The sequence below is a fragment of the Ahaetulla prasina genome, chromosome 1 (assembly GCF_028640845.1).
Source record: "Ahaetulla prasina isolate Xishuangbanna chromosome 1, ASM2864084v1, whole genome shotgun sequence".
Lineage (NCBI taxonomy): Eukaryota > Metazoa > Chordata > Lepidosauria > Squamata > Colubridae > Ahaetulla > Ahaetulla prasina.
This window is the reverse complement of record NC_080539.1, coordinates 153,300,590-153,323,212: the sequence shown is the minus strand read 5'-3', so window position 1 is coordinate 153,323,212 and position 22,623 is coordinate 153,300,590. Positions and strand designations below refer to the sequence as shown.

General features: G+C 39.7%; 1 protein-coding gene across 1 annotated transcript; it reads right to left on the bottom strand.

The window, feature by feature from the left end:
• Nucleotides 1–646: 646 nt before the first annotated feature.
• On the bottom strand, nt 647–11,356 carry RRM2 (ribonucleotide reductase regulatory subunit M2). The gene is made up of 10 exons (XM_058178407.1): nt 10,874–11,356; nt 10,120–10,197; nt 9,099–9,257; nt 8,122–8,238; nt 4,779–4,912; nt 3,145–3,239; nt 2,916–3,049; nt 2,269–2,373; nt 2,033–2,146; nt 647–1,349 (listed from the first exon to the last, which is right to left on the bottom strand). The coding sequence occupies exons 1-10, from the start codon at nt 10,967–10,969 to the stop codon at nt 1,197–1,199; spliced, it is 1,185 nt and encodes a 394-aa protein (XP_058034390.1). The 5' UTR covers nt 10,970–11,356; the 3' UTR covers nt 647–1,196.
• Nucleotides 11,357–22,623: the final 11,267 nt, after the last annotated feature.

The window sequence follows — 22,623 nt, the reverse complement described above, 5'->3', positions numbered from 1 at the left end:
TATGGCCCTCACCCTACTGGCATTCTAAAAGGTCCTTAAAGCCTGGCTTTTTACCCAAGCCTTTGGCCAAGTATGTTTAAAGCCCCCTTTTCTTTTTTCCTATCTGGATGGGTTATCTCTGCTTTGTTCCTTTCTTTTGTATTTTGTTTTAAGTGTTTTTAACAATTTGTAAACCACCCAGTATTTGTAGAGAACCTGGCAACGTAGAATTTAATAAATTAAAAATTGCTGCAAATGTTCTAATTTCTTCAGTGCAGAAAAAAAAAAAAAAGAACTGCACTTCCAAATCAGTTTTCTTCCAGATGCTGAAAAATATGTTTCATCAGCACCTATTTGATGCTGGAGAAATTATACAGGTTAACAGATACAGACTGTATCATATAAAATATTTCATAAACTATTGCAAACTGGCAGGCTTTTGTCTATCTGGTAATATAGTAGTATGTATACCTGATCAGTGTAAAACAGAAGAAAACAGCTGGGGCCGCCAGATACAGGCCCTGTTCCTTTATCAAATAAGCAGAATGGTACATGCAGCTTTTGGGCTGTATCCTAAATTAATAATGGTACCAGCTAAAAAGGAAAAATTCTAAAGATGATAAAAAGTAAGCAGGGGAAACAATTTGGGATAGGGAGTTTTTACTTAGAAAGCAACTCAGTATTTTGATCCAGCAGCTTGAAAAATGGAATTTAATGAAGTTTTACTTCTATACAAAGTACTCTGCCAAAATAGTAAATACATATCACGTAAGTTTTCATTTTAGTACATTGATTTAATTTACATGCAAGTAAAAGAAATTAAGATAATGCGGACTAAAAGAGTTTATTCCAAACTCACAATACCAGCCTCTTTGAGAAACAATAGGCTAGACCTTTAAAGTGCTATGTTTATGTACAAACTATTAAAATAGTACAATATTTAAAACCTGTATTGAGCATTACGGTTACATGTTCATCAGCATTGCTGCAATTTATATCAGGAATAGAAAGGCTGAAAATCTTGCTTTAAGTTAACAGAACATACCACTTTACAATTGTTAGTATTTCAAAAAATGTGAATAGCTTGTTACAAAACACATTTTATAATTTTTTGGCATTTTTCTGTTTAATTTGCTATACTGATTACCTCAAGTACCACAACAGGATTTTGAAAACCACTAGCCAGTCACTTCAAACCAGCTAAAGTCTTACTTCCTTTAGAAATCTGCATCCAAAGTGAATGAGTTATCTGCAGGACTTGACATCACACCCATCCTTTGATATTCTCCTACACGCTTTTCAAAGAAATTAGTCTTGCCTTCCAGAGAGATATTCTCCATAAAGTCAAATGGATTCTCAGCCTTGAATATCTGAAATTGATAATTCAGACATATGGTTATTACTAAAGCAAAACAATATAAGCCACTTTTGCTTAGTATTTCGAACAATCAGAAATGGCTATTATAAATTATTCCACAATATCACTATTTTTGTTTAGAGTTCTACCTTGGCAATGTCTTTCACACTGCATATAATTCTCCCTACTAGAATTCTCTCTTAAAAATGATTTCCCCCCCCAAATGCATGGTGTTCCCCAATGCATCACAACGTTGTTCCTATTCCACTTTTAATATTCTCTAAGCCTGGGTTCATAATTTATCCCTTAATTACTCTGGAAAGAGAACAGAATGTAGGTTCCACTTTTAGCATGATGAAGCAAGAGCTATTAAGGAAGTACACCGTTGTTAACACTTTGGATGTGAATATTGGAAAGATACAAGAAGTCCAATAATATCTTTAAAAGCAGGAGATAGTTATTTAAAGCAAAATGACTCAACAGTGCGAAGTTGCAATAGCATTATAATGCATTTGCAGAGTTCATTTGAGCTTACTATAAACTGAGATAAATAAGGGATATCATTGCAACAGTGCTCTGCTTAACCATGAAGTAGCACTAAAGAGCCAGAAGCCAATTACTTAATGGCAAAAAAGGGAGGCTTAAATATAAACAGACTGCATGGTAGTTCTTAAGAAATAGGGGCACAAGACTTACCTTGTTAAAACCTAATTCCAGGATCAGTCTGTCTGCTACGAATTCAATATACTGCTTCATTAAAATGCAGTTCATGCCGATTAGGTTTACAGGTAATGCTTCTGTCAAAAATTCCTGCATTTAAGTAAACAAAGTATTTTAACAGGGAGACAATTAAATGCCCTGCTAGGTTTTAAGCTTCTTTTACTTTGATGTGAGAATGTTTTACTATGACCAGAAGGAACTGCCAATTTTACCTGCTCTATTGTGACAGCATTTGTGATGATCTCCCTCACTTTTTCCTCAGTTGGTTTGTGCACCAAATGTTTGAACATTAGACAAGCAAAATCACAATGCAAGCCCTGTAAAGAATAATTGGAAGGTATTTCAAAGAACAATTTGAAGAAGCCGTATATTTGTGTTATCAAAAAACAAAGTAGCACACTAGTTAAAAGACTTCTACAAAAATTCCATATAATCAGTTAGGGCAATGTTCTTCACTACTGTTACCACCAATAAAGCAAACATAATTACCATTGTTATTAAGCTTTGACACTATTTTTTTTTTATTTGAATTTATATCCCACCCTTCTCTGAAGACTCAGGGCGGCTTACACTGTGCTAAGCAATAGTCTTCATCCATTTGTATATTATATACAAAGTCAACTTTTATTGCCCCCAACAATCTGGGTCCTCATTTTACCTACCTTATAAAGGATGGAAGGCTGAGTCAACCTTGGGCCTGGTGGGGCTTGAACTTGCAGTAATTGCAAGCAGCTGTGTTAATAACAGACTTAGTCTGCTGAGCCACCAGAGGCCCTTTTATATAGAGATTTTCAATTTTACTGAACTAATTCCCTGATGGAATCAACCATTTTTAGTTTCCTTGATCAACAAGCCATACCTCATCTCTACTAATCAGCTCATTAGAAAAAGTAAGTCCAGGCATTAGACCTCGTTTCTTCAGCCAAAATATTGATGCAAAAGAGCCAGAAAAGAATATTCCTTCAACTGCAGCAAATGCTACTACACGCTCTCCTGTTGAGAGACGAAAAAAGCACAGTGGACATGAAGATCAGCTCAAATGCCATAAAGGAAAAACATCTGGAAAGTCAATCTAGTACAATACACACCATAAGTGGCTTCTTTGTCCCCAATCCATCGCATGGCCCAATCAGCTTTCTTTTTCACGCATGGCAGGGTTTCAATAGCATTGAACAGAAATTCCCTAAAAGAACAAGAGTGCCGATTGAGATGCTTCTGAAGTTATCATGCTTATAATCCCTGCTAAATAATAAATAATCCCCCTGAATGCACCACTGTCTTTAAAAAATCCTGCCTATGCATGTTAGAAAAAGAAAAAAAAATAAACAAAATTTGGCCCGATTCTTTTCCTTGGCTTGCCAATCCTTTTGAAAGTAAATTCCCTACAATTGGTTTCATTGGCCATTCTAAAGGTGGTAGAGCTGATCTGACTTCCATATTTTGAGAGCTGCAACCTCTTTCTTCTCATAACTGCTTTTGTGAAGAGCCAATTGCAGGAGATTCCGCACTAACTGAGGAAGAGTCCAAAAGACTTCTCAGAGCAGATCTCCATTTGTACTCTTGAAGGAGAATATGCAGTCTGGGACTGCTCAGTCATAGTAGGGATTAGCATTGAAGAATTTAGAAAAACACCCTAAAATTATATAAGCCAATTCAAACTGCTTTGCAGCTTACATATAGGATTTTTCAGATGTGGGGCAGTCTATCATTTGAACAAAAACAAATGACAATCTACCATTCCACTGGTTGATTAAACTGAGATTTGTGACAGCACTTATTAGGGTGTGAGTGGCATTGCTTCAGAATGGAGAAATACAATTTCAATCCAGCACTTTTGGATATAGAAAGTAACTGGTGCTTCAAGACATGATCTTCTCCCTCACTAATGCCTCATTCTATCTCCCAGCTCCAAATGTAAGAACATATGGATTATGGCTGAGAAAAGTGCCCAAAGATAGAAGTACAAGTATGCCACTACAGGTCACAGGGGAAGACAGGTCTACTGTTATGACAACTGGGAAATTGAGGATGACATCTGTTAACAGCTTATTACGCCATTGTTTGAAATATTTTGCCCTGCGATAGACAAATATCCACTCATGTCCAGAACTACATAGAAGCAGCTGGCAATTTCTTTTGTGTACTCTAGGTTTTGAAAACTTAACCTCAGAGCATGTGGATATTCAAGCAGATTTGGAAACAATTCCAAATTCAGTTCAAAACAATTTGTCTTGGATAAGTTTTAAACTGAGTTGGAAAGGATTAAGCAACAGAAAGGGTAGTTGTTCAGAAGACCTCAGCATTGACAACACACTTACATTCACACTACAGCAATCAAGATATGAAAGGGAGATGTGTACAGGAGTATGCAAAGATACTTATATTACATCTATCAGCAACTCCTTAAAGGAACTGCTTTTTTCCTAGCCCTTATGGCACAAGAAAAATGATTTGAGCTAACAGGAAGATGTACACTCATCATTCAAAATACTTCCACACCCCTTCAGATCTCTGCATAGTTCTCTTAGGCACTGTAGGAATCTGTTTGTTTTACAAAACAGAATACATATCTTTTCTTGTATTGTTAGAAAAAAACCCTTATTTGCAGAATGTCTATAAAACTAAGGAATACAGCTATACTTTTCATATTTAAAGTGTTTGTGTACATTCAATAAATACTTAATGCAGCATGCTCAAATAAGTATCTGAAAACAGTACTAACCGTTCTTTAGAATCCTTAATGTAAGTATCAATAAGTAAACTATACATTTCTGAATGAATGTTCTCCATGGCAATCTGGAAGCCATAGAAACAGCGTGCTTCTGTGACTTGTATTTCTTGGCTGAATCGCTCCACCTAGAGGATAGATATTTATATGTTACAATGCACACATCTCATTTGATCAGGTTATTTCTGACTAGTTTCCTGCATATGTAACACAAATGTCCTTTATCTTCCAAAAATATGCCAAGTTCTCCCAAAAGACTGTTATTTAGTTTTTGAAAAATTAAACAAATACTCAAACACATGTTCACATTTACTTGCTTAATAGGCTATCAATCTTAGTTTCATCCCATTTTAATTACCCATTTTATTATATCTAAAGTCTGATTACTAGATAAACTGAATTCAAATTTGTACCTTAAAAAAAAGGGAAATGTTTTTGAATCAGGCTGATTCATGTATTTTTTTGGCATTATGAAGGAAATTTGTCGCTTTCTTCCAGATTGTTTTGCAACTTCCCAGTCTAGCCTACACAACGTATGCCAAGTATTTCTTGATAAAACCTACTCTGCTAAAATTAGGTAAGTATATGACAACGTTTGCTTCAAACTCAGAATAAAACACCCCATGCTGGAAATTCTGCATGGTGAGGGGTTAGATAGAACAAACCCAATCATTTCTTCCCTTCCCCACTGCTATCATCCCAGTGTAGCCTGTCTGTCTGTCTCAGATTTTACTGGCCCTAGCCTCCACTCTATAGAGAAAGCAGTCATAAGGAAGATTAGGAATGATAGGGCTGGTGGGATACACCACTGCATTCCACTAAATGAAAAGGCCACAAACATCACCCTTGCCCTTTCCTCTCTGCCCAAAGCCATTGGCAATAAGATTCCTTCCCAAACACTTCTGCATGGAACACTATAGCACTGTAGTCCATGCAGGCATCAAAACAGTTCTACTTTAGTTCAAGCAGAGCACCCAAAAGTATCTCTTTCATACTTAAGATTTTGCTCCTCTAAAAGAAAAGGCCATACTCAAACTACCTTCTTCCATTTTCTCTACATATGCAATTCATATTCATCAACTTTATAACTCAATTTTCTACAACTCACTACAATCTGAATGCATAACCAGCCCTTCTAAAAAGCACTGCATCTATAGATATTTATGTAGCATTGTGCCTATGTTAGCTTATTTACAGATACTATCCCATCATTTTATCATCTAATGATTAATTTATACATAATCTATACTATATCCTTTAAGGATCAGCAACCATCCAAACTTGTTCTAATGGTACTGAATGAGTTCTCAGTTCCAGCCACTGTAGCATCCTACAGTTGCCTTTGCAACTTTTTTTGCCCAGCATGACAAGCAATGTCAATGGAGGAGCCAGCAGGAGGCCACATAGCAGGATGTTCTCACTTAACAATGGAGAATCCCTTAATAACAGGAGTTCCAGAATTGCCATTGCTAAGCAGTAACCGCATGGCATCATGCTTTGACTGTGTTGCTTAGCGACAGCAATTCTGGTACCAATTTTTTAAAACTAGGGAGTACAGGTAATTCCAACTTACAATAGAAATTAGGTTTTCATTGCTAAGCAACAAGGTTAAAAGCACAACCACAATGCTTATTGATGGGCAATTCCTGGAGTCCCAATTGCCACTGTTAACCAAATCCCATGGTCATTAGGTAAGGCAGTTTCCTATAACTGAAGTTAGTGCTGAAGTTGGCAGGAAGCTGCAAATCCCAACTCAGCAGGCAGATAAGTAGCTGCTGCTGCTGCTGGGTGGGGAAGGAAATGAGTCCACAAGAGGCACCTGAATAGCCAGCATGGTGTGAGCACAGAAGGGATGGGGGACTATGTGCAAGTAGGGAATGAAGGCATTGATGGACTGGTGCAATAAAAACCTAGCTTTGAATGTTAACGAAACAAAGGAGATCATTGTTGATTTTAGAAAATCACATTCCACTTTGTATCAAGGCTGCAGCCAGAGAGGTAGTCAACAGCATTAAGTATCTGGGGGTACAGATAACTAACAATCTGACTTGGTCTCTTCATATCTTTAGTGAAGTGTGCAAACCAGCTGTTTGTATTTCCTACGTCAGATGTGGAAAGCACATCTTTTTCCTTCTGTCCCGGCCACTTTTTACAGACATGATTGACAGCATTTTAACAAACTGCATTGTTTGGTTTGGTGGTAGCAATACCTCAGATAAAAAGTCCATACATAGCGGTAAGAACGGCAGACATTATAGGAAGCTGACTTCCTGTTATTCAGGATACTGCTTATAAGCACTATGTACTTGGAAAACTTGAAGCATTGTTACAAGACTCCCACACACCCACTTCATGGTGTTTTTGTTGCCCCCCATCCCCAGGAGGTTCTAAAGTATTTATAGCAGGACTACTAGATTCTGTGACGGCTTTGTTCCTTATGGTATCTGTCTTGTAAATTCACAAGATTTTCCCACGTATATGTATACATTCGAATTAGACCGTGGTCCTGTGTGTCATATATGTATATGTGGATATATGCATAACGGTTATCCTTTGAGAGCTGAATGCAATGAAATGTCAGTTTAATGCAGTGCTTCTCAAATAGTGGGGCAGGCCCCCCCCAGGGGGGGCGCGAGGCTCCGTAAAGGGGGGCGCGTTTGACCTCAGCAAACACTGTCATAACTAGCTAAGCCCCATGTTTACAGTCGCGCGGGGGGCGCGAAAAATGTTTTCTTCTTCCTAGGGGGGCATGACAGAAAATAATTGAGAAGCACTGGTTTAATGTATGCTGATTAATGTATATTTAAAGTGACAGTAAAGTTCTATTTTATTCCATATATTATTTCCATACTATTGAAAGCCACTTTGATATTGAGAAATCAGGAAATTTAAAGTTATAGCCCATTAAAATGGAGCTGTTATTCCCATAGGTTTGCATAGCTTTTCCTCTAGTTTCATATTTCAACTGTGGTACTAAGTATTTAGGAAAATATTCCTTAATCATAAATCAGGATTATTCCTTAATCCTATTCCTTAATCATAAATCAGGATTTTTTTTTCTTTTATCACATTTTTAATCAGTTAGAAAAGCTACAGAAAAGCCTAATGAGGAAGTGGGCACCATAAACCCATTTTATACTTCTCGTGTAGGAAGAATAAAAAGCTAGAATATTACTGTTTGCTTCTTTTGATAGTATATCTGAATTGCTATTTTAAAGTAAGGTAGACAAGATCACAAGACCCTTTGCTGTAGATGCTATAGATTACTGGCAACTAATATACATATGGAAAATTGGGGTATTTTGTCATATTGGATATAAAATTTAAACACGCTTACCAAGTTTTCATTGACAATACCATCACTTGCAGCAAAGAATGCCAAGACATGTGAAATGAAATACTTCTCTTCTGGTTTTAAGGAATCCCAGTGCTGAAGATCTTTAGAAAGATCCACCTAAATGCACCAAACAGCCAATGAGAATAGTCACAATACAAGCAATTACATTAAAAACATTTTTTTCTTTTCAAAAGATAGGATAATTTAAGTAGCACTCTTCATTCCATTTTATCTCCTCTGAGATAAATCCAAGATTGATTGGGCAGAGATAGTAATTAATTAAAAGACATTCTAGTGAGCTTCCATGACTGAGTCAGGATTATACCTATTTTTCATAATCCTAATCCAGAAATCTAATCAGACTGGCTCTCTTGACAGTTACTCTACACCAGTGGTAGTCAACCTGGTCCCTTCAGCCCACTAGTGGGCATTCCAGCTTTCATGGTGGGCGGTAGGGGTTTTGTCCGATACTGAAGCACTTTCCTTTTTTTAATCTAATTGACTTTTTAAAAAATTTTCATAGCATTATTTAAAAACATTTTCATTAGGTTTTCATAAAATTCCCCGTGACAATTTAAATTTCTGAAAATATACTATTTGTATTGCCCGCACGTAAGTTTAGTTCGCGTTACGTGAAACTAAATGGCGCTAAAGTGCAACCGCAAACAAAAGAGCCTCGTCCCAGAATAGTTTGCGCATCTCCCCCCACACCACCCAGCTGTAACAGACAAGCAGAGCAGGTAGCCGGCGCCCCCCCCAAACCCACTCCACGATGCGCAAGAGGCATGCACAGACAATGATACATGGCGCATTACTGTGGAACTGGTGGGCGGTTAGAAAATTTTACTACTAACAGATACAAAAGTGGGCGATAGGTATAAAAAGGTTGACTACCCCTGCTCTACACCTATCTTTTTAGTGTTGCTCCTATCTCCACTCCAGAGCCTCAAAGGAAAGATAGAATAAAAGACCTTCACCTCTTCAGCTGTCCAGAATGACGCCTCTGCTTTCTTGTACATTTGCCAGATGTCATGGTATTGAATAGGAAAAATAACAAAACGGTGAGGATTGTCCCTTAAGAGAGGCTCATCTTGCACATTGTTTGATGGAAGCAGCTTCGCTCCTTTAGGCACCTCCTGAAAAGTACAAGTACAATATATTACCATGTTAGAAGCATTCTTGTGAGAAAAATGTATTTTCAATAGTTATCGATTAAGACAAATTCAGTAATAAAACCACGCCGAATCTTGATTATTATTTTTTAGAGAGAACAACAAAAGCCCAACTTCTTAGATTTTACTTTACATCCTAAAAAAGAATCATAAAAGAGACAGAAAGGTTTTGCATACTGATAGGAACTGAATGGTTCAGAGAGGAAGAAGTTAAAATGCAAAAGGATCAAAGAACAAGAATAATAAAGGGCAGAGAACAATATGAACTAAAAAGAGATAAAGAAGAAAAAAGCTGACAAACTTAAGAAAATTCCTTTAAAATTAAAAAAACTGTGTGTATGTGTGCGTGTGCGTGTATACACACACACACACACACATTAAATTTACACCAGGCAAGTTAGAGTGGTCAGGTCAGAAATTAGAATAGGACAAGACATGAGGCCCCAAGAAAAGCTGCAATGGCAATGAAGTGAGCCTTCTCCTTTAAGCTATTGTTTGCTCAGCTGATTCAACTATCCCACAAAGCATTTTAAATGTGTTGCCAAACCTAATCCCTTAAAGAAAAAAAAACCCAGCTAAGGCCCGCTGAAAGGCCAACGACCCACTCCCGTTTCCCTCTCAGTGCCTGTCTCTTTGCGTAATAGGGCATTTGGCGCCAAAGCTGCAGAGAAGACAACTGAGTCCCGCCCTCACCCGTTCCAATGCGGCGGGAACGAGTGGAAAGTTAAGATTTCCCCCCTTTCCACACCTTCCATCCCCCACACAGCCTCCCGGTCCCTCCGATTTCCACCACCACCACCGCTCGCCTCTCACCACGAAGACTCACCGCTTCGGCGCCCGGCTCCCGAAATATCTTCCGCGCCGTCTTGCTCGCCAGGACCCGGGTGGCGTTAAGTGAGGGGGGCTACGAAAAAGAGACGGGAAACGAGGTCAGAGTGGATTTCAAAGGCGGGTAAAGCCAGAAAAGGGGTCCGGACGCCCTTTCTTCCCTCGCGAGCCCTCCGGCGCGGACTTGAAGCCGGGGAGGGCTCGCTCTCGAGGTCAGCTGTAACTCGGCGTCCTTCCCATTTGGGGGGGTATTTCAGTTCCCGTCATTCCAGTTAAGAACCGCCAAAAAGCAAAGGACGGCGGGAGTTGCAGTTCGATGCGTTTAAAAGGCAGCGCATGAACGACCCGGCGCAGGAATTTTGAATCTCCGGTGAATATTTATCCCGAGAAATCGCTCCCACAGATAACTTGGAAGCGAATCGAGCAAAATGCCGCGGCTGCCTAACAAAGGGCGTCTCCGGGGGAGCCACACTACTTACCCAAATTATGGGCGCGGAAAAGCCACCTTCTTTCTCCCTTCCCCGCACCCCGCGTTCCTCAGTTTGTGTTGCAAATATTATCTGCACCGTCTCCCGCTAGAGCCGAGTCAAGTTTCTCAAGAAAAGTAAGACAACATTTCTGACTCGTTTTCCCCACCTCTGGACCTCCGGATTCTCCCCCCCGCCCGCCATACAAAGGGGTGCTTTTGCTTCCCTGCCCTAAAAAGTTCATCCTCTGGGAGATTAATCATTCCTGTCCCCTTTTAGCCTCACCGTGTTCTCTTTGTCGTTCAAAGGCACCTTCTTCTTGGGCGAGAACTGGGGCTGCTGCTCATTCCGAAGGGAGAGAGGATTACGAGTCGAGATCATCGTTCGGCTTGCGAGAGAGGGAGCGCGCGAGACAAGGAAACAAACAACCGGAGAAAAGCGAGAGTCAGCCCGCTCGCCGCTTTATATGAGTTTCGAACTTGGCGCCAGAACACCGGATCGCCCAATCGCAAAGCGATTAGAAGCCTTCTTTGCGGTTCGCCATTGGCTGAGCGAAGCACCCCATTGTGCCTCAAACGCGGGAATCTGAAGCAAAGGCCTGCCTCTTCTTCTGAGGGTGTATTGGATTAGGCCGCGAAGCAATGCGAGATCGCTGAATGCGGGAAGGAGTAATACTAACCCAAATATGCTTTTAAAAAACCCCTGCAACTGGATTTTCTTGATTTGAAGAAGAAAAAAAAACACTTTCAGGACAACCACGACCCAGATGACTGAGAATCTCCATAAATAAATGACAATGTTTTAATGGGATTTTATTGGTTGTAGGCAGTGTTGGGATTCAGCCAGTTCGCACCACTTCGGGAGAACCGGTTGTTAACTTTCTGAACAGTTTGGCAAACTGATTTTTGGAAGAAATCATTAGGGCAGAGAACAGGTTGTTAAATTACTTGAATCCCACCACTGGTTGTAGGGGAGAATTCTTCAAAACCGTGTCAAGAATGTCCTCAACCTTTTCACAATGTTTATAATTGGAAAAAAAGAGAATGACGTGACATTTCCCCCTCTATATGCATTAAGAATTTATTCAGTGAAAGAAAGGGAGTCCTAACTATACTTTTCAAATGTAGTTTTTTCCAAGCACTGCAATTAAACCTGTTGTCATTAGTTTCGGATAAATAGTGATAGGTTTGCTGCAAGATTTAGATTGGGTAAAGCTATTTTTGATAAACCTTAATTGCAATACCTTAATTCCCACTCCCAGCTCATTTTGCCAGTCCAGCCGGATGCTATGATTGAGGCTGAGACTGAGGATTAATGCATCACCCTATCCTAAATTTTGCCAGAGAACATCCACAAGTATAATCATTGCCATAAAGGAAAGGTTGGAGACAGGATGACAATTACCCAGTATTGTTGGATCCAAGCAATGGCTTTTTGAGTAAAAGTATATTAGTATCTCCTATCAGACCTTCCATCAGATATCAATTCTTACTGCTTGAACCCAACCATATGTCTTTTATCAAGCCATGAGCAACCAGGAAGGACATTGTTCTAATATATAGGTGGCTACCCTCGGCCCTGAGGACCCTCTTCACTTTCTTTGAATCAAGAGATTCAATCTCCTTCCAAATACAGACCTATGTCTGTCAACTTCATAGAACTTGCACAGTTGGAATCCAGCCTGGATGAATTGGAACATGTTGAATGTATTCAACTTATGCCTTGAATAGTCATCACCATGGCCCTACTGATACTTCTCTGGCCTCTCCCTACCCAAGAGGGACTGTGTCACCTGAAACATGGCTACCATTTGGCAATCTGTGACTGCAATAGGAGTGGGAAAATAAATATGTTTTACTATTTTTTGGTCACCAAGAGGTAATTCTTATCAAAGACACTTACACGTGTTCAACCCTATTTGCCTTTCATTCTTCTTCAGAGGTGCTCATTTCTTCTCCAAGAATTCCCTTGAAAACCAGGGGTTCCTTAGGATTTATGCAAAATCTTGGATGAGGCATCTTTGATAGACATGGAGAAGGATTTGCCATAGGGTCTGTAGGAAGTTAGCACTCACCCCTCTCCTGGAAGAATGAAATATTTTGGAAAGTATTGAATAGGGCAGAGTATTTTGTTTCACTGGATGAGAAATGAGAAACATATTTTGGGGACGGGACAGCTCCCTGTAGCTTCCTGCCTCATCACACCTTTGTCAATGGGCCATTAAGGCTTCAGCCAAGCTCACTCAATCCCCCACTTTTGTCAATGGACCATCATCTGCAACACAATAGGACTCATCTAGCAACAGAAACTCACCACCACATGGCAAGGCTCAAGCAAGCTTGAGAGACAACCTACAAAGTTAGCTAAGTCCCCTAGACCACATGGGAGTTTGACAACCAATCAGGGTACATTTCTTATACAGGAACAGGAAACACCAAAGTGGGGCCCCCACAGAGAGTATAAACTCAGGCACTCAGCATCTTTTTCTCTCTTCTCTTCTGCCCTTCTTCCTTTCTTCTTCTCCTTTCCTCTCTGGTTCTTCACCCAACACCTTGAAACGTGTGATCATCTTTTCTGTTCAGGAACTCAAGCCATGTGATTCCTGCCCACCATTAAACCATCTTTCCAAGCAGTCTCCATGTTTCCAGTGTCTTTTTCCCCACTTGGAACTGAACCCAGATGGACATTTCTTCCAACAGGTCCAAAAAAAGTGCACGGTATTGTAATATTGCCTTCTACATGACATATACAATCTCTTTTCTTTGTCATTGCAATGATGTTTGCTGAAGCTATTGATTAAAACCAGTCCGGTCTTGTTAAAGCACCAGGTTAAAAAGCGGGAGACCGTGAGTTCAAGTCCCACCTTAGCTATGAAAGTCAACTGGGTGATTTTGGGCCAGTCACTCACTCTCAGTCCAACCTACCTAAAAAGGTTGTTGTGGGAAAAATAGAAGGAGGAAGATGTGTTGGATATGTTTCACTGCCTTAGGATGGGGAAATGGTAGGTGCAGTGACACAAAATCACAAAAGGTGGCAGTAAAAGACTGTTAAACATGCAATTTTTTTATCCATTGCAATGATTCACTCTCAACTAAAATTACATAATGGGTAAGTAGAAATGTTTAATTGGCTCTCTGTCTTTTTGTTTTTCAGAAGGGGGGGACTCTCACTTTGGCAATTGTAATAGAAAAGAAGCAGAGCAGTTACTTTGTAAAACTTCCTTTCTTAGGCCATTATCTCTTAGAATTATGCAGTTGGGAAGGTATTTATTTGTAACACCACCCAGCCCTTCTGACAGCCTGTCCTTTGAGGAGATCAATTGTCACAGTGATGGCTAGATAACCAGAGAAGTTTAGAAACTAATTTCTAAACTAAATTGCTAGTTTAGAAATGATTGTACAACCTGGAATGAACATAGCCTTTATTCTAATCCTTATGCCAAAGTCTGGCACAGTATATGCCTACATATTTGAAATTGAGTATCATTAAGTTCAATGAGAATTTTGAATAATTGATAATCTCTTGCTGGGTTCGCAAGAGCCAAACAGCTTTCTAAACTAAGAAGTGATTTCTGTCCTGTCTACCATCTAGATTTTTTTTGACTTTCTTATCAACATTTGGCTGGTTTTGTGGCAGGTGCCCGTCTGTTTGATTTCTATAGTCCCAGAACACTTTAGTTCTTCATTTTTTATGTCTTTATTTTATAGTTGCATCAGTTTTTACTTGCAAGCAAATGGTATTTCTTGCCGATCTTGCAATGCACCCATGTTGCTACTTTGTCATGCCATTGTTTGTAGTCAGTTTGTGCAATCTTCTTTAGTTAGGCTGTTTACTATTAGCTTGTTTTGCAGTTCCTTGATTGGGGTATTGTTTACTTCTTAATTGTTGGTGTGATGTTAATCTTGATGTTAATCTATGCTCATCTGAGAACTGATTGCTGGTGGGGAGCTGTTTTGGAATTTTTCTCCCTTTTTTGGCTTTTTGATTGAATTTTTTTGGCTTCTTGATTGTAGATTTTTTCCCCCCAGAATTTGAAGTCTCAGTAAAAGAAAAGCTGGGAAAAAAGATTTTTTTTTCTTAATTTGTTTTGCGGGGGCAGATTCCTATGTAAGTATCCTATGAAATAACAGCCTCTCAATATGATTATTTCACATTGGTCCAATAGAAATGGTGTCTCATCTTTGTATATTTGGTTAAACGTTTTTGAATAAATATACCTGGGAGAAAATGTCTTTCTACCTCCATTTCATCCAGCTGGCATTGCCTCTGCCTCTCCGTGACATCATTGGTCAACTCGGCAAGAACTAGCAAAAAAAATAGAATAATTAGTACTTGTAAAATTAAAATTAACATGAAATCTATCATTTTCATTTTTAAAATGAAATAATAAAAACATATAAAGTTAAAATAATACTTTCTTCAGTTTATTGGAGCATGATCTTCATTTCATTGGTTTGGTTCACAATGCTTGCCATATTGCTGGCATGTCTTTGATTTTCCTCTTCCAGCTAAGATACAGAAATTATAAGAAGCCTACATCAATCATAGAATAGAAATAAGCAGACAAAAAAGGAGCTTAAAACAGGATTTTAAGGAAAATGAATTACTTGCCATACATCTGTTTTCCTGGCATTTTTTTTCCTGCCAGCTCCACCTGATGTCTTGCCATCATTTCATCCATATACTCTCTCTCTCTCTTTTCTTTGCCTCTCTCTATATTTCCAGAGACAGATCTGGCAAAAAAAGACATTTTGAACACCTGGGGGCAAACCAACTGGAGGAGGCTAATTTACTAAATAAATCATAGTGTGATATTGTCTCAAGACTCGTCGTGCTATTAAAGAAAAAACTACAAGACACAGAAAGCTGTCCTGTTTTCCCTTAATTCTTCTCTAAGCTACACATACCCAACTTATAAGGCTTCTTCATAGAACTTTGTCAGAGACAGATAATGATGGAGACAGCTTTATTTCTGGCTGGAGTCATAGCCAGTTGCAATGCGCTTTGGCTGCATTCTGATCATTTATTCAAAAGCACTTTGCAGTAGTTCTGACAAAAGGCTTGGACTATAATGCCTCATTTTGAAAAGCAAGGTAATACATCAATCTATTATTAATCTTAACACTGTAGCATTTTATATTCTATTTTTCAATGGAATTTATACATTTATTCTCCCAAAAATATTAATAGTTGTAGTTAGGATAAAGAATGGTGATTTTAGATTTTTAGCAGCAACATTAAACAGGCTGATTAGAAATGAAGCTGCTGGGAATAATGATTCTGCTGTCACTCCCTTTTTTGTAAAAATCGGTAAGGGATAAAAATTTGATCCTCTAGCCTAGATAGATTTTTAAAACCAATATTAATCTTGCATATAATCTAGATAATTCTTCTAAGGAACTTTAATATATCAAAACTGTGATCTGGAAGGAAATATATTAAAATTTTATTTAAATCCTAAATATATATAAATTTCTGGAAATATTGCTGCTTGGAATTAATCATAGCACATGTCAACAAAACCCACTTGGATATACATTAGTGAAAAAGATTGTTTACCTGCTCTGCCTCTGCAGTTAAATTTAAATCAGGTAAAGATAAAGAGGTAAAGATACCTCTGCAAATAAAGTTAAATCAGGCTGATATAAGAGCTACAACTGAATTTATTATCATTTATAAGTAAATAAAAATTATTTATTTTTTTGTTCATTTATGCATAGAGCATGTCTGTGTTGCAGTTGGTATAAATCAACTAGTTCATCCTCATGTTGCTCTAACCATAGCATGAAGGTCCTCACTAAGCATTGTTAAGTAACAATCCTATGACATCCCCTGACTTTTGCTTCTAGCCAGCTGCAGGGACAGCTGAAGCTTCTATCCATCTTTCCTCTGATATGTTTCTGGAATGATTATCATAGAAGATATTGTTACATGCACTGTTTTGGTTCCACTGATGTTTGTAGTGACATTAAATTGAAAGGGTTTTTTTGGGGGGAGGCGGGGGGGACAAGCAACATTGGATCCAATGCACGGGTGAAATTCAAAAATTTTCACTACCGGTTCTGTGGGCGTGGCTTGGTGGCATGGCAGGAGAAGAATACTGCAAAATCCCCATTCCTTCCCCCACTCCTGGGGGAAGGATATTGTAAAATCTCCATTCCCACCCCACTCTGGGGCCAGCCAGAGGTGGTATTTGCTAGTTCTCCAAACTACTCAAAATTTCCACTACCGGTTCTCCAGAACCTGATGAATTTCAGCCCTGATCCAATGTCAGCTTCATCATTTAGAGCCTAACAGTCCCCATATACTAGGTGAGGCTTTTAAACTTGCCTGGCATCTCCCAGGGAAATACAATTGATTAGCATCAGTATATTTGTGACACAGAACCTTCTCCAGTGCTACAAAAAAAGCTTGGGGAATATTCACTAATTATTGTCTGTTGGGTGCTTCATTCTATGGCACTTAACCAGGACTAACAGCCAATGCAGTATATCATGAAAATAGAATACACATGATGTGTTTGTTTATTGATTGTATTTAAGAATTGCCCATCTCCCTCACAGAATGGCAGGGACCTAACAGAGGCAGAAGAGATTAAGAAGAGGTGGCAAAATTATACAGAACTATACAAGAATGAGCTTAACATCCCTGATAACCACGATGGGATGGTCACTGACCTTGAGCCAGACATCCTAGAATGTGAAGTCAAATGGGCCTTAGGAAACCTGAGCAACAACACAGCTAGTGGAGGAGACAGTATTCCAGCTGAGCTATTCAAAATCTTAAAAAATGATGCAGTAAAAGTGCTACACCCAATTTGCCAGCAAATTTGGAAAACTCAACAATGGCCACAGGATTGGAAAAGGTCAGTTTACATTCCAATTCCAAAGAAAGGCAATGCCAAAGAATGTTCAAATTATCGCACCATTGCACTCATTTCACATGCTAGTAAGGTTATGCTTAAAATCCTACAAGCTAGGTTCCAGCAGTATGTGGATCGAGAACTACCAGAAGTACAGGCAGGATTTCGTAGAGGCAGAGGAACTAGAGATCAAATTGCCAACATGAGAAAGCTAGGGAGTTCCAGAAAAACATCTACTTCTGCTTCATTGACTATGCTAAAGCCTTTGATTGTGTGGATCACAACAAATTGTGGCAAGTTCTTAAAGAGATGGGAGTACCAGATCATCTTATTTGTCTCTTGAGAAACCTTTATGCGGGTCAAGAAGCAACAGTGAGAACTGGACATGGAACCACTGATTGGTTCAAAATTGGGAAAGGAGTCTGGCAAGGCTGTATACTATCACCCTGTCTATTTAACTTATATGCAGAGCACATCATGAGAAAGGCGGGGCTAGATGAATCAAAAATTGGAATTAAGATTGCCGGGAGAAATATCAACAACCTCAGATATGCAGATGATACCACTCTAATGGCAGAAAGTGAAGAGGAACTAAAGAGCCTCTTGATACAGGTGAAGGAGGAGAGTGCAAAAGTTGGCTTGAAACTCAACATTAAGAAAACTAAAATCATGGCATCCTGCCCTCTCATTTCCTGGCAGATAGATGGGGAAGAAATGGAGGTAGTGACAGATTTTATTTTCCTGGGCTCCAAGATCACCGCAGATGGGGACTGCAGCCAAGAAATTAAAAGACGCTTGCTCCTGGGGAGGAAAACTATGGCAAATTTAGACAGCGTACTAAAAAGCAGAGACACCACCCTGCCAACAAAAGTGCGTATAGTCAAGGCTATGGTTTTCCCAGTTGCAATTTATGGCTGTGAAAGTTGGACCATAAGGAAGGCTGAGCATTAAAGAATTGAGGCCTTTGAACTCTGGTGCTGGAGAAGACTCCTGCAAGTCTTTGGACTGCAAGGCAAACAAACAAGTCAGTCCTAGAGGAGATCAACCCTGACTGCTCTTTAGAAGGCCAGATCCTGAAGATGAAACTGAAATACTTTGGCCACCTAATGAGAAAGAAGGACTCACTGGAGAAGAGCCTAATGCTGGGAAAGATTGAAGGCAAAAGATGAAAGGGACCTAAGCTGTGTAAATGCAACTAAAATAAAAACAAAGCCGAATCTAAGCTTCCAATCCTTAATGATTAAGAAGATGTAAACTCAGCACACAGAGAGAAAAAATGCTGAGTGAATAGCTTTCAGAAATTCAGCCCAAAAATTTATTTACTTCTGCTTTGTGAGTTCATGTACCTGCCACGCTATTTATGAAGCATGACCAAAAAAAGGAAAAGCAAAGCCAACTGATTGACTGAATGAATGCTACTTAGAATTTTAGCTATTTTTCAAAATTGGTAGAAACTTAAGTACAAAATCCTGCTGATGTGTTTGGTGCAATCGGAGGATAAGCTAACAAGAAGACTGTCATAGAAAAAATGTCATTGAAGAAAGACAGGAGATCTCTGGAGAAATGCACACAATTTATATTGAAAAAGTGTTGCAGAGGTGACTGAGCAGAATTGGAGAAATATCTGTGCTTGGCAGAGTAAATTACAGTATGTTTTTTGCTCCAGCATACTGTACTTGCCTATTTCTCTTGAAAGAACTGCAAGATGGCTACAGATGTATATTTAGTGGGTCGCAGGACATGTTCCTTCTCAGTTCTGGTGCCCTCGCTAGAGAATATCCTTCCCAAAATTAAGCCGGTCCCATCCCTTTTGATTATTGAAAAAGCCCTTAAGAGCATATTAGGTGACCTGGATTGAGTCTGATGGCATGTGCACCTGAAAGAGCAATGGGGAAGAGTTTGGGCAGCACAGAGTTTTCCCAGAAAGAGATCTGGATCAAGAGACTTCACAGCCCCAAGCTGGATGTGGGAGCAGGGAAGAGGTTCAGAGTAGGGTAAGTCACATACCAGACTCTCTCAGGGTATATCTCTTAGGTAGAAAATTACAGCTCAAGTTTGGCAGGATTCTATCCATTAGGTGTAGCAAATAAAAGATTGAACTCAGTAGATTTCTCTGTGTCGTTTCTGGGCTTGGGCCTGACACTGGGGTCCCTCAGAGCCATAGACCTATCTAGATGGCTCCATTATTGAGGCAGAGGGACATTTTTATTTCCTTCAACTATGAGATTTCCAGTTTTTTAGGATATTTATTATTATGGTCTTTTATATCTGTATTTGCTATTTTTATATCCTTTTTATTTATTGTGCGCTGCCTAGTCATCCTGGGTGAGATGGGAAGCTATGTTGTTGTTAGTTGCAAAGTCCAACCTATCGCCATCTCATAGACAACAATCCTCCAGGCCTTCCTGTCCTCAACCATCTTCTGGAGCCCATTTAAGTTCATGCCTACTGCTTCATTGATTCCATCCAGCCACCTGATTCTCTGTTGTCCCATTCTTCTTTTGTCCTCAGTCTTTCCCAGCATTAGGCTCGTCTCCAGTGAGGAAGCTATATAAACTTGATAAATAAGTAAGTGAGTAAGTAAATAAATAGTTTATCTCACTTGAAAGCCCCATATCTTAGGAATTTTTGCTTTCCTTTCCCCTTTCCACTCTTTTTTTAAACTCATTACAGTAAGCCTGAGCCTCGCTGTTTTGTTTCATTTTGGTTTTTGCTTGTTTTTGCTGTTGACCTTGAATAGTTCAGGAACATATACTCTAAATATTAAGTCTGCTAATTATCAACTGGTAACACCTGGATTAGGGTATTATTTTCTACTTCAGTGTTTTTCAACCAAGGGCACATGGTTGATAAATGCTACTAATTTGAAACTGCTCTCCTATAAAAAGGGTTTCCTTCAGGAACAAAAGCCACTACATAATTCCTCTCATTTATAAACCCTGCCAGGGAATAAATGGAAGTCTCAAAAAAGGAACAATACATGTCCTCTTTCAATGTTGTGGATCAACGAAGAACTGTGGCATGGGTCATGATGTGTAACCACATGACATCCCTGAAGTCAAGCAGCCCCCATGGACCACTGCCAGTGGCCCAATGGAGATCAGTCTGGATGCTTTCCCTCAAAAGACATCAGAGAAGTCTGTCATGCCCAACTGCATAAAAAGAGACAGTACAAGTCCTCTTTCGATATAAAGCAAATAAACCCCCAATTCTCCTCAACAGCTCTCAGACAGAGTGTTAACAGCCAGTGATTCAGTGGTGGGTTTCAAAATTTTTTTACTACTGGCTCTGTGGGTGTGGCTTGATGGGCGTGGCATGGCTTGTCAGAGTGGCTTGGTGGGCATGGCAGGGGAAGGATACTATAAAATCTCCATTCCCTTCCCACTCCAGGGGAAGGATACTGTAAAATCTCCATTCCCTCCCCACTCCGGGGGAAGGTTACTGGAAAATCTCCATTTCCTCCCAATCAGCTGGGACTCAGGAGGCAGAGAATAGATGGGGGTGGGGCCAGTCAGAATTTTTACTACTGGCTCTCCGAACTACTCAAAATTTCTGCTACTGGTTCTCCAAAATTGGTCAGAACCTGCTGAAACCCACCTCTATAGTAACTGCAAAGAAATATAAGCCTTCCATCCTGCCCACCATCCTGTCAGAATCTATCCTTCCTCCCCACCACACTCCAGTCTCAACTGTCAGTATTTATCCTTCCATCCCCCCTCCCTCCAGTCTCAACTGTCAGAACCTGTCCTTCCATTCTCCCCCCCCCCCCCACCATCACAACTGATGAAGCTTCCTGGATGAGAAGCGAAACATTTTCTTCTTCCACCTCAAGGAAAAAATCCAGTTGCCTCTTTTGAAGAAAAAAAAAGCAGCTTTGAGACAACTATGACCTGGATGACTGAGAATCTCCACAGAAATTTAGCCATACACTTTGGGATGAACGCCATTCAAATGGTGCAGGAGTATGAACGGATTTCCAGAAAACTTGCAGACTACAGGAACCATTTGGACTTCAATTTGAGATGCAGACAATACAGCCTCAATCCCATCAGCCTGCACCTGTGTTCAACAGTGAAAGGACACAGGGCAGAAAACCTCCTACAGAAAGCACAGCTCCAACTTCTCATTGAAAGAATAAGACAAATTAATTTGACAATTGAGGTTTTGAAAGAGAGTGGAACACAAACTTCAAGAGCTGAAATCACAAAAGTATTGGCGGAGGTCACAGAATTTAGGAAGAAGGCACAATTCTAGCACAATGTAAATAAGGGTAAAGAAAAACAGAAATGCAAATGTTCCATCCTACAGTTTAGATACAACACAAAACAGAAGAATCAATCCAGATGAGAGTGTGACATATCTCAGAGAACTGACTGACAGGTGAGAAGTCCACCTGACAGAGAACTTACGCAAACAAAAAAGAATGTTTTATCCAAAGGACTGAATTTTGCAGTAACACCAGAAGAGCTACCAAATGTAGATCTCCTCACAGCCACAGAGTCAGCCATCAGGAACAATAAATTTGCAGAACCAGGGCAGAACAATTATGAAGGTATCTGACAACCCTCGCCAATGCCAAAACACCACCCTCCAACCTCACAATTCAAGAAAGGAAAGTAGTGAGAACCCTAGGAAGGGACCCAAACATCACCATCTTGGCAGCTGATAAAGGAAGATGCACGGTTATCTTGAACACAGATGACTGCAATGCCAAGATGGACACTTTTCTGAAGGACATTGCTACGTATGAGACTCTGAAGAGAGATCCTATCAGCAGTTATAAGAAAAAGATCATCAATTTCCTGCAACAACTACTGAAGGACAATGTCATTTACCCCAGGGAAGCCACTCCATGCATATATGAACTCTGCAAAATCCACAAACAGGGAACTCCACTCAGGTCAATTGTCAATTCTTGTCACCTACAACATTGCAGAATATTGAATCACCTTATTAGCTCTTCTGGTTGGCAACACCACCATTCACATCAACAATTCACAGGACTTTGTCAGCACGGTTTGGAAACCAAAATTGGATCTGGATGAAACTATGGTTTCTTATGATGTGACTTACATTCCAACCAATGAAGCAGGGTGGGTTCATGCAACATTCCAAACCAGGGGTGTCAAACTCAAGGCCCGCGGGCCGCATCTAGCCCACAGAGTGCTTAGAT

Coding starts and splice junctions, on each gene's coding strand:
- RRM2 (XM_058178407.1), bottom strand. CDS start 10,969: ATGATCTCGACTCGTAATCCTCTCTCCCTTCGGAATGAGCAGCAGCCC. Junction 9,258..10,119: donor GGGAGCCGGGCGCCGAAGCG/GTGAGTCTTCGT, acceptor TGTACTTTTCAG/GAGGTGCCTAAAGGAGCGAA. Junction 4,913..8,121: donor GTATTGTCAATGAAAACTTG/GTAAGCGTGTTT, acceptor TCTATCCTCTAG/GTGGAGCGATTCAGCCAAGA.